A 13,732-nucleotide genomic window follows, 5' to 3' on the forward strand; every position below is an offset into this window, starting at 1 on the left:
AAATAATTCTACTGACCAAATAACTACATCAAGCAATACTTCGAGTGCTAATACACAGTAACAGGTGATATTAATTTCAAATACTTCCTTGTCTACTGTTCAGATGTGTTAATTGTCGAAGATCCTAACTATTCGTCCGCTAATCTATTTATTTACTCTACGCTGTACCACAATCTTATATTATGATGAATCCTATGCGCTCAACATTAATTTCTTCGAAATACCTTCAAATTCCAGCATTACATTACATTGCTTGCCTATCCAACTCTTTAAAATACGCGGTGAACATTTCATTTAACATCATTATCCTAAACTCATTAACCTTCTCGAAGGTTAATCACGCTACCGGATCATGCAATTCAACAAATCTCATACACAATTATAACCGCAGCAATTATCATAACATTCAATGACTCTATACTCAGTTACAAGTAACTATTCTCATTTTGGTTCTGTATTAAAGTTGACGTATGTCTCAAATATTATTACAATATTTATAAGTCCACCTGTTCAATACAATACAATATAATCCACTATTTCATATGGTTAAAATTTTACGGGCATCATCAGCCTATGTCAATCTTAAAAATAATACATATGGAGTCTTTCTAATCTTATAAATTATAGGGTAAAATGTTGAACAATGATTTCGTAAAATATTATACAATAACATCTAAAACAACGATATTGCACCAAAGTGTGTTTAAAAAAAAAAACAGTAAATCAACAGTTTTTGAAGATTAAAACGTGGTTAAACATGAATATTTGAGAGTTTAAAACTAAAATGGATCCTTTTGTTATATATCATTAAGACTGTGACGGCCTTGAGTGTAAGCACAATCATCAAAGGGGGATGTTTCTTCAATTCCCATAGTATGAATCCAAGATGGTAAAATCACTGTCAGTTATTTAAAACAGAAGTGTGAACGTAATAAATATGTTAAAATGTATACGGTTGATATATCTGAAAGTAGAAAAGAAAATGGAACTTCTTGTGGAGGCGTTGCTAATGATAAAATATTATGTCGAAGCTAGCGGATGTCTGTAATTATGTTGGTGGGGTAATCAATTGGATCCAAAAGACGATCAAGTGGGTGTTATAACCCCGTTGAAACATTTGTTGGAAGAAATGATAGAGTTTTTTCGTACGGTGCGTATTAAGTACGTCGGGCTGTTCCAGCAACGCTCGACATACTTAATACACACCGTACGAAAAACAACTTGATCATTTCTTCCACCAAATGTTTCAACGGGGTTATAACACCCACTTGACCATCTTTTGGATCCAATTGATTACCACACCAACATAATTACTGACATCCGCTAGCTTCGACATAATATTTTATCATCAGCAACGCCTCCACAAGAAGTTCCATTTTCTTTTCTACTTTCAGATATATCAACCGTATACATTTTAACATATTTATTACGTTCACACTTCTGTTTTAAATAACTGACAGTGATTTTACCATCTTGGATTCATACTATGGGAATTGAAGAAACATCCCCCTTTGATGATTGTGCTTACACTCAAGGCCGTCACAGTCTTAATGATTTATAACAAAAGGATCCATTTTAGTTTTAAACTCTAAAATATTCATGTTTAACCACGTTTTAATCTTCAAAAACTGTTGATTTACTGTTTTTTTTTTTAAACACACTTTGGTGCAATATCGTTGTTTTAGATGTTATTGTATAATATTTTACGAAATCATTGTTCAACATTTTACCCTATAATTTATAAGATTAGAAAGACTCCATATGTACTATTGTTAAGATTGATATAGGCTGATGATGCCCGTAAAATTTTATATTGTATTGTATTGAACAGGTGGACTTATAAATATTGTAATAATATTTGAGACTCTATACTCGCCATACCTCATCAAAATGTGCACCACATCTGCATTATTACACGAATATATAAGCAAAGGTATCGAAGATCCTTAACGCCACGCATATAAACATCGCACAACTCACAATAAACTAGCACTTCATTAACTCATTCTGCTGAGCAAATTATTTGAGAGGATCACAATATTAACATCACATATACACATTCACAGACTTACCTGCAAACACTCGATATTACCTTACCATAGTTAACTTCCACAATTCTTCAAATAGTATAAGAGCAACGGGTGAAACCTATTCGTGCCTATCCCTATTAAACGCTGACGATAAACCGAAATCCTATCTCGTTAACAGTCAGACCAACACTTCACAAAATAAACAATGACCGACACGTTAGGTTATTCAAGTCATTTTCTTAAAAGTCACCTGCATGTGATGACAAATCTAATACTACAATAAACTACTACAAATAGAACAGGGCAAGACATTACTTGGGTACTTAACGTTTAGAGACACTGGTGTTCATCCCATCCTTCAGGTTGTAATATTTCTGGACATCTGTTTTTATGTTATTTCGGTCATCCCAGCAGAGCTCGGATCCATCAGGATCCTAGTTTAGCTTAAGCGCCCATCTCCGTCTTATTAATGTCCTGGATCATAATCATTAACAATCTTGTCGTTCTCCAAACCCTGAAACTTGTACACATTATATTAGACAGAGTTTAAACAGACTTTACATCCACACTTTCATTTACTGATACTCGCCTGCATGTATCGGCGCCGTATAATCAATTATTACCCTCCTTTAAGTTATGTAATATCTTAAAATTCTACTGATTTCCTCAATTCTTCGTAATATGTTGAATCTATTCTCAATATCGACCTTCTATCTGCTTTCCTTCATACATAGTCAAGAAAAAAAAATTCCATTTAAATTATCTCACAACAATAATTGGTTTGCATTTCATGATTCATATAAAAACTGCTATATTATAATCTCCATTACACATGTTTCTGACATTTGAGGAACTTTGACATTACAATCACTCCCTTCACTCACAGAGTTTAGCAAAGGAAAACATTCTACCATCTATTTATTCTTTCAAACACATATGATAAGTCACTTCGCACATGCCTTCTTGATGGTTGACCTTGCATTGCTTTAAGTTATTCCATGGCCTCCGCTGTGACGTTTTCCGGACTAAATGTTATGTATGACCTTTCCTCTTCACAGCTGTTGACACAATTTCTCCTTACTGGTCTCTGTTTGTATTTCAACTATTCTTAACTCAATCCTCAATATACCACGGGGTTCTGAGCTTGATTTTCCTACTTCATTCCATAAGATTTTCTATTAATGTGCGAGCTGTCTCGGTTATTTATTTTTATTTTATACGTAGTTGGATGTATAAACTGGACGTATTCCGGCGATTTATGTACTTATGTGCTGCTCTCATTGATCTGTTTATATTATAACTTTCAATGAATCCTACGCTCTTGACCTCGATATCATTGAAAGGTTATAATACATACATACATACATACTGAACCCTTTGGTCCATATTGAGGGATACCTACCTTTCTTACCTATCAGCAAAGTTCATGAGATCTGTCTCTTGGGTCGTATCGGGTTCTTCGTCACTTGCTGAGGTAAAGGTAGGGTTCAGTAATTCTAATCTATCTACTGGAATGAAAGGTCTGTTTAAAAGATTCCTATTTATTCAGGAAAATTCTGAAGCAATCTGATATGTCAACGGTATCATAGAAGTCAATTGTGTCCACTGGACACCACAATCATTTTTACATAAAGGTCAGAACACTGGTGTGAGACTTTAATGTAACTGCCTGATGGGCATTCTTACTAGAAACCATTGTCTCAATTATTAATTATTTAAGAAAGGAAAGTCTGGAAATCCTTAAATTCGGCTTCCATGTGAGACCACATGTACCATCATAGTGATTCGTTATGGTCCAGCCCTCGTAACACGAACTCTGGACTCTGGGTATAATTAAGGCAGTCCAATTGGTGTGTGCCACACAGTGGTTCTACGGCATGGACCCTTAATTGAATCGATGTGACCTGCGTCTATGTCATGGACCGACATCTACTCTTCTAAGTTACTTTAAAGTCATTGTGGATGATGACCGCAAGGAAATGATGCTACAATGGCATATGGCCCTAATCTAAGTCACGGAGGTTGATGACCCCCTGACCATCCAAGTTTCTAGGCTGAAGGCTAAACACAATTAAGTTACATCGGTTGATGACCAAAGTTTCCACTTTACTATCCCCAGCACATTCACTGCTCAATCAATCAAAGTTCAATAATTACAACAACAGCAACGCTCACAAACTTTGTGGCAGCAAAATCCATTTCCTTCGGGTATGTCCCCTTAATCGTTACTTTACATTTAAATATTCCCCAGAAAACAAACTAAAATTTCCAGAATGCATCTCCATGTTATTCGCTTGATTAAAGTTATTTCACAATGCGGTTTCACTGAATTTAATAAAATAAATAAATTTAAATGATTTAACGAAATGTTAAAGAACAGTAAATTTTATCTCCGCAAACTCTGGTTTCTTCACAAATTCCTACGCAGCTGTGATGTGAATTCAATCTTGTGATATTTGTCTGGCTGGAAAAGAATTGTTACATAATTCATGTCCAGTTATATATCTTGTCTCCTGATCTCACACTTTTAAAATCTAATCTAGTCCTAACCGTTATTAACACTTGGATATCCTAATAATCTACGTACAAAGCAAACAACTCGCCATATAATTACGATGTCATCTCTCGTCATACCATTTATGAATTTTGCACACCCCTCACAGACAAACCGATCATCACAACTATCGCTCTATATTTTGGACAACCCTGAATTTGGTTACTCTGTTCCTTATACTCAAAGTTCGTGATTTCAAATGTTCATTACGTCCCCAATTAAACAAATTTTACAGTATTTCACAATACTCAGATCATTACCGGCTATGAATTTCAACTAAATCCAGCATTTTAACGTTTTCCCCGGCCGAGAATACAGTACAATCTCAATTCCACGCCTGTCCCGTTATCACAGCTGAGGCCTCTCGTCCCCAAGTTCGCTTGGCAGTAACATGAAACACCTGGTTTATTCCAGTTGACTGGCTTCTCAAAATGCTCATCTTTTAAACTCTGCCGACCTAATTAAACAAATACGATATTCTATCCAACAAAATGCACAGATTATGCTTCAAGATGCCCACACTAATTATACGCGTCGCAAATTAACACTGCTATGGATTTCTATGTATTTCTTTCCATTCCCAACATTATAAAATATACCTCGGGCTATCGTGTCCCGGCTTCAATGACAGGACTCTAACCTGATTCGCACATCTCATCTCAACTCATATAAAACATTCCTCGGGCTTCCATGTCCCAGCTTCAATGACAGGTCCAACCTGATTCACAAATCTCATATCAACAAAACTAACCTCTGTTTCCCAGCTCCACAATTATCATCGACAAAGAACTGGAATAAAATCCTTACTAGAAATCTCGACGTCTAATATCGCACAATGCATTAATCATGAATAACTTCGCATAAAGGATATCGTATTTAATAACTTGATTTTTACAACAAAAAAAAAAATGACCGAAACATTCTACTAGATCTTTTTATTGTCAGTCAGACACAGTTTAAAATGGGCCTAGAAAAACGTTTCTCTCCGTGACCAAATTCATCACCCTAGATTCTCACCCGACAGCGCGCTTCCACTCGATTGAAAATGAGTAACCATGGATTCCTACATTATTAACGTCAAATTGCAGACAGGAAAAATTTACGTCGAATGAACATCTTCATTTGGCATCACAAAATATAGGCAGTACACTCACATGGATGACTATCTACAATGGACGTGATATCACTTCGAAACCCTATTCAATAACTTTTACAACATTATACGGCACTCACAAGACTTCAAAATTTTATACAAGTGGAAAATAAAACAAATGACTCTTTTAGTCGTATTCTCACATTTACAAAACTTACTAGGGGTGACCACTGCGTCGTATATCCCCATTCAAATACACTTTTAGAGATCACGAGACAAGATATAATAGGTAATAGGATGGAAAGTCACATTACCTTATGTAGTCACACCATTGTTCGTCATAGGGCTCACCTGCGACCCTGGCATTTTATTTAGCCATTTTTACATTCATGGCTTTCCATATCATTATTATATTTCTTCAGGTTTCCTGGAATAAAGCATAAAAAGAAAGAAAATACCCTTCACTTGTTTGCTGAGCGCACACGATGGACTATAATTATTTCCGCACACGAATTACTTAATCACATTAGAATTTATTCAGTACTTTGACCGTCCTATCTGGTACAGTTATTTCACTCAAGAAAACTATCTCCTCATGGAGTCAAGACCTAGCCACAATGGCTAAAATCTGCCGATGAACTCAGTCTACTTTTGGTGTTTGATTTCGCAGAGCAGCTCAACAATTTCTCGTCCGCTTTGTATCAGAAACGCCGGAGAAGGAGACTTCGCCATGGCGTCCCTTCATATTTATAGCAGTTACCCCCTCTCTTCGGATATCTCCCTTTGCCGCCAAGAAAATTTCTATAAATTTTCTGACTTAACTAAACTGTAATTTCAAGAGTTTTGAAAGTGACTACATGCTTGCTACATTTCGGGCGGTAGTGTTCATGGACATTTAAAATTTTTACGGGTTCGATTTGTGAGATGATTGACCCCCTTTGATAGGCACTATATTTTTTTGACTTGGCTTGGGTCATGCCATGTACACGCGCTTTGAAATAGTTAGCAAAAATGACTTGAGATTCTTCCGCCGTCGACATGTGTGGCTGACGTCACGTACCCCAGAGCGTGGGACCGAAAGTAATCACCCCCTCGTCACGTGTCAAATCCATGCTATCAAGAATCCAACTTTTAGTTTAATTATTAATTTATGCATAATGTTCTTAGGGCACAAAGGTCATGGGTTCAATACATTACATACATTATCATTATAGACTGTTATGCCTTTCAGCGTTCAGTCTGCAAGCCTCTGTGAATTTACTGAACGTCGTCACAATCCTCTGTTTGCAAATGACCTCACCACCGAAGCCGGTTTATGCGTACAGCTTCATCCATTGAGTTTATTCCTAAAATAGCCTTTATCTCCTCATTCCGAGTAGCCTCATGCAATTTTTCCACCTGTTTGTACCAGCAATCATTCTCGCTACTTTCATGGCTGTTACTTCTAACTTATGATTAAGATATCCTGGGTCCACCCAGCTTTCACTCCCGTAAAGCAAAGTTGGTCTGAAAACAGACCGATGTAAAGATAGATTCATCTGGAAGCTGACTTCCTTCTTACAGAATACTGTTGATCGCAACTGCGAGCTCACCGCATTAGCTTTACACCACCTTGATTCAATCTCACTTACTATATCACCATCCTAGGAGAACACACAACCTAAATACTTTAAATTATCGACCTCTTCTAGCTTTGTATCACCAGTCTGACATTCAATTCTGTTGAATTTCTTACCTACCGACATCAATTTAGTCTTCGAGAGGCTAATTTTCATACCATACTCATTGCACCTATTTTCAAGTTCCAAGGCTGCAGGCTTTCGACACAATCTGCCATTAAGACCAAGTCGTCAGCATAGGCCAGACTGCTTACTACATTTCCACCTAACTGGATCTCTCCCTGCCATTTTATACCTTTCAGCAGATGATCCATGTAAACAACGAACAGCAAAGGTGAAAGATTACATCCTTGTCTAACCCCTGTAAGTACCCTGAACCAAGAACTCATTCTACCATCAATTCTCACTGAAACCCAATTGTCAACATAAATGCCTTTGATTGATTTTAATAATCTACCTTTAATTCCATAGTCCCCCAGTATGGCAAGCATCTTTTCCCTCGGTACCCTGTGTTATGATTTCTCTAGATCGACGAAACATAAACACAACTGCCTATTCCTCTCGTAGCATTTTTTAATTACCTGGCGCATACTGAAAATCTGATCCTGACAGCCTCTGTGTGGTCTGAAACCACACAGGTTTTCATCCAACTTCCTCTCAACGACTGATTGCACCCTCCCTTCCAAGATGTCAGTGAATACTTTGCCTGGTATACTAATCAATGAGATACCTCGATAGTTGTTACAATCCTTCCTGTTACCTTGCTTATAGATAGGTTCAATTACTGCTTTTGTCCAATCTGGAGGTATCTTACCAATACTCCATGCTAATCTTACTACTCTATGAAGTCATTTCATCCCTTCCTTCCCACTATACTTCCACCATTTCAGGTCTAATTTAATCTATTTCTGCTGCTTTATGACAATGGAGTTTATCTACCGTCCTTCCCACTTCCGCAAGCGTAATTTCACCAGCATCATTTTCCTCCTCCCCATGAGGTTGGCTGTTCACAACTCCACCAGGAAGATTTCCTTTTACGTTGAGAAGATGTTCAAAATATTCTCTCCACCTGTCCAGTGATTCCCTGGGATCTATTATGAGTTCACCTGAATTACTCAAAACACTGTTCATTTCCTTTTTCCCTCCCTTCCTAAGATTCCTTATGACTGTCCAGAAAGGTTTCCCTGCTGCTTGAGCTAGCCTTTCCAGGTTATTACCAAAATCTTCCCAAGTCTTCTTTTTGGATTCAACAACTATTTGTTTCGCTCTTTTTCTTGCATCTACGTACAAATCCCTGTCTGCCTCGGCCCTTGTTTGGAGCCATTTCTGATAAGCCGTCCTTTTAGGTTTACAAGCTGCTCTCACTTCATCATTCCACCAAGATGTTCGCCTTTTTCCATCTTTACACACAGTTGTTCCTAGGTATTCCCTTGCTGTTTCTACTACAGCATCCCTGTATGCCACCCATTCTCTTTCCATGTCCTGAACCTGCGTACTGTCTACTGTTCGAAACTTCTCACTAATCATATCCATGTACTTCTGTCTAATTTCCTCGTCCTGGAGATTTTCTACCCTTATTCATTTGCAGGCCAACTTCACTTTCTCTACCCTAGGCCTAGAGATACTTATTTCACTACAGATCAGATAGTGGTCTGTATCATCGAAAAATTCCCGGAAAACTCGTACATTCCTAACAGATTTGCTGAAATCTAAGTCTGTTAAGATATAGTCTATTATGGATCTGGTACCCCTAGTCTCCCATGTGTAGCGGTGAATAGCCTTATGCTTGAAGAATGTATTCGTAACTGCTAAACCCATACTAGCACAGAAGTCCAGCAAACGCTTCCCATTCCCATTAGCTTCCATATCTTCCCCACATATACCAATCACCGTTTCGTATTCTTCAGTTCTATTCCCAACTCTCGCATTGAAATCGCCCATTTGCACTATTCTATCCATGGTGTTGACCCTGAACACGATATCACTCAATGCTTCATAAAACTTGTCAACTTCATCCTCATTTGCACCCTCACATGGTGAATACATTGAGACAATTCTCATCCTAATTCCTCCAACTGACAAATCTACTTACATCATTCACTCATTTACGTGCCTAAGGGAAACTATGTTGCGTGCAATGGTATTCCTGATAAACAGCTCTACCCCATACTCTGCCCTTCCCTTTCTAACACCCGTCAAGTACACTTTATAATCTCCTATCTCTTCCTCGTTATCTCCCCTTACCCGAATATCACTTACTCCTAGCACATCCAGATGCATCTTCTTTGCTGACTCAGCCAGTTCTACTTTGATTCTTCCGTAAGCCCCATTAATATTGATAGCTCCCCATCGAATTCCATTTCGTTTGCCAAGTTGTTTCCAAGGAGTCCCTCGCCTGTTGAATGGGAGTGGGACTCCGTTACTCCCATAGGTCCGAGGCTTGCTTAAAATGTTCTGAGCTCGGTAAATTCATGAAGCAGGATGCTACCCTACTTGCACATAGTCCAAGTGAGGATCTCTCCTCTAACGGGTTATGGACCACCAGTGAATTGTATATAGTCCTAGCCGCCTGAGCACAAGGAGGGCCAGGACTCAGAATATGTTCGAGATGCCCACTCCCATTCCATAGCAACTGGTATCCCGACTCTCAGGACCACTTACTAGGCCACTCAGCCGTTGCCCATGGTTCCCGAACCACTACGTGACTACTGTAACCCACACCATGAACCGTGATGGAATAGAATAAAACAAATAATGATATAATAATAATTAATAATAATTGATGAGGAATGTTTGTAACGGAATTGAACGGTTACAGTGCGTTAAAAAATTGTTTTCTCTCAAATGCGCTTGAGACGCCACGAGATACTGCTCTATACGAAGATAGTGACAAAGAAATAAGTAACATGAATGTGACTGGTCTGGTGGAAATGACTGACTAAACAATTAAATGTCAGAAAATGCATTCCTTATGTTTTGTGTGCTTCATTAATAAATTACCATTTTTAAATTTTCCTTTTTGATTTCTTGGAGGTCGGCTTACAATTGGTTGTAGCTTATAGTTGAAGAAATACAGTAATTTTTTTATTTTCTAAACAAATCTTTAATGCTTTTTTTTCTTTAGGCCCCGTGAAATGTCCTCAAAGATACGTCCTGGTCCATTTCAAGACATTACACATCCGAAGAAAATTGTCCGCGATCCTAGATTTGATCCACTGTGTGGGAAATTCGATGAAAAGGTAAAGCCGTTTGAATTTTATACTAATGATTGTAGGATGACTTCATTATCAGTGATATTCTGCAGTTCAGATCGCTCTCTCTATGTAGTTATTAGTTATAACTTAACTAAATTTGACATGATATTCTAGTTGTGTCCTCAGTCTGCCTAATAATTAATTTGTAATATTTTCTTTTCACTGATGCATGGTCGTAACTCGAATTTTTACCACGATTGTCATTGTTGTCATATTCATCTCTAATGATGTATTCTGCAATGGCCATCCATGCTGTTTTGGTAATGCATTACATCTCTCTTGGTAAATTTCTCCAGTCCTTAATTCCTCTTCCTATAAATGAATATTTCATACCTGCCAACCCTTCCGATTTACCCGGAAACTTTCCGGTTTTTAACTCGTCTTCCGATTTATTTTTACTTCCAATTTTTTACTAATATTACCTCTAGTACGGCTAATACTCTTCCCCTAGAATAAAGGATAAATTCTTATGTGCTTGTGTAATTTACGAAACCTAATTTTCAAGCGTATTTGATGCTTTATTTCGTGAGTGTTTCGTCCGTCGCCTTCGTGTATCGTGTTTCCCGCTCACCACAGCAGTGTGTGCACTTTATACAGCTGGGGATTCGGGGCGGCAATCGTCCTGCAAGCAAGAGGCTAGCACGCGCTAACGACTCAGTTAACCAGGACGAAAGAATGAGTTATTGTGTTGTTCGCGCGCTGTTAACATCGTTTCTGTGCGTAGTTTCGTCGGAGTTGTAGGCCACGTGTTTTTCCTTGCATATCTATGCTTTCCCCCCGTGTCAAAGTCGTATGTTAATAATGTATGGGATATATTGAATTGTTTTGTATGTGGTAGTTTCGCGTATTTAAGAGCATAATTTTAATGTGTTGAATGTTTTTAAGGGGGTTGTGTCGGTGATAGTTTCTGGTATTTTCTTTTCTTGCTACGGCCAAAAAATATGACAAACGTTATCTCCAAGTGTTCAGAGATGCCTATAAATTTCCGTTTATTTTACCGGCTATTAAAGGAAACTACCGTATTTTCTCGCGTACCGTAATCGATGCCCTTGCATAATTTACACATCCCAATATTTTTGGGTCCAAAGTGGAATTTGACGCACCCACAACTTCGAACATCCATCACTCAGCTCCGGATGCGTTTCGAAATAAAGATGCCAACTATTCAGGTAGCAGGCTTCCTATTGCGAAAGCGGGCATTCCAAATACAGGGCAACGTGCTGTATTGGCCGGCAGGAAATCCCACTGCACTAGTTTGACGAGTGTTTGTCAGTCCACAGTACTCGATTAATACTGCATCATACGAACTCGCGGTGCTCAGTTACGCCGAAACATACGGGAATAGAGCAGCGGGCAGCAAGTTTTCAGTGTCCAAATGAAACATGCGTTACCGCGGTAACAAAAGTGCACTTCAAACGGCCAACAAGTCTCGCAAAGCATTTCGCGGGCCAAAAAGCGGCAAGTTTCCGCAAGTAGAGGATTATCTGCTTAACTATATGATTTTGTTACGCAATGTTGGATAAGCCGTTTCTCACAAAATGCTGCATTTTAAAGAATGAGAAATAGCCGCGGCACGTGGAGTCGTCTCGTATTTGAAGGTTAGCCGAGGCTGAATTAATTTTATGAAGAGAAATGGACTTCGACGAAGAACAACATTATGCCGAAAAGTGACGAATTATTTCAACCATTTTCATCGCTTTATGACTGAGAAGCATAAAGTGAAGGAATATTTGATCTCCCTTATAGGAACCGCACGTCAGACGCCAATCAGTTTCCATATACCCAGGCCCCGATTTCAAGTACTCAGCGCCCTGGGCAAACAATCTTTAGCCGCCCCCCTCCCGCTCGCATTTCTGTTCCTCTAAAAAATAATTGTTTACAAATTGAAGTTTACAGTTTTCAAGATTATTAGTTTTAAAACAATATCAAAGGAAACGTTGTGTAACTAACACTACTTGAGTTAGAATCATGAAATTTCGCACACCGATTTAAAATGCATTGTTCTTAGCTATAAACATTAATCAGTTAATTTACATAAAGTGATTTGAAAAAAAAATATTTTTTTCCATACAGAATACTTTCCAAGGTGACTGTGAATACAATAAACAATCTCTTAAAACAATGTCTCCATTAGGAAGAGTACTCTTAAACATGTTTTGAGACAATGTTCTTTTACCATCTTTGTAAGTTCGCAGAGATTTCGAAAAATCCACCCTTACGGTTTTGTTTTTGAACAAAGTTTAATAACATTCTCAACTACTGAATTTAACTTGACATTCCAAGTAGCAGGATCATCTATAGAAGATGAATTAGGTAAGTTCGGGAGATAGTAGGTTCGAACCCCACTGTCGGCAGCCCTGAAAATGGTTTTCCGTGGTTTCCCATTTTCACACCAGGCAAATGCTGGGGCTGTACCTTAATTAAGGCCACGGCCGCTTCCTTCCCACTCCTAGCCCTTTCCTGTCCCATCGTCGCCGTAAGACCTATCTGTGTCGGTGCGACGTAAAAAAAAAAAAAAAAAACAACTAGCAAAGAATTAGGTAAGGTTACCTCAGGTTGTGATTGTAGTTCCAAACTGCTGCTGGACAACTTCAGGCTCATCGTTCAATTTAATACTAACACAGGGCTTGTCAGTCTGTATATCCAGGCCTTGTAAGTCTTCTTGTGTAAAGTTAAGTGGGACCGATGACGAAGTCGAAGATTTTGTTAAGTCATCTTGTCATTCCGATTCCGAGGTTGGAGTTGAACGAGTCAAAGTAAGGAACTTTCCCATTTTAGGCACTTTCTTAAGTAGTTTAAGTTCATCGCTCTGCTTTTTAGCAGTGCGTTTTTTGTATTCGGCACCACTTAACTTTTTACTCTTGGTTAAATACTGAAAAACATGTAAGAATTACACGAGACAATTAGTTGGCTAGGTGAGGTTACCAGGTTGATGGTAAGCGGATGTAAACAACAATAAACACACGAACCTTTACGAGCCAATGACAGACAGGGCTGTCTAGACTAACAGGGTAACCAAGCCACTAATTACAACTGCCCACCCACCACCCGCACGAGTTAAATAATACCTTTCTTATTGTTTGCAGTTATTCACTTTTCTTCATAAAATTTAAATATATAGATTAAATTACGGTTTTAAAGTTAGAATAGTTTAAATTGTTTATATGGCTTAATAAAATAAT

General features: G+C 38.2%; 1 protein-coding gene across 1 annotated transcript in view; it reads left to right on the forward strand.

Moving 5' to 3' along the window:
• LOC136871848 (ribosomal RNA processing protein 36 homolog) overlaps window positions 1-13,732 on the forward strand; it is a 194,088-nt gene that overhangs the window by 82,721 nt on the left and 97,635 nt on the right. Inside the window, exon 3 of the mRNA XM_067145475.2 lies at window positions 10,421-10,535. Coding sequence (XP_067001576.2) covers window positions 10,421-10,535 — 115 coding nt within the window. The remainder of the gene's footprint in view (window positions 1-10,420; window positions 10,536-13,732) is intronic.

The sequence above is a fragment of the Anabrus simplex genome, chromosome 4 (genome assembly GCF_040414725.1).
Source record: "Anabrus simplex isolate iqAnaSimp1 chromosome 4, ASM4041472v1, whole genome shotgun sequence".
NCBI classification, from domain to species: Eukaryota; Metazoa; Arthropoda; class Insecta; order Orthoptera; family Tettigoniidae; genus Anabrus; species Anabrus simplex.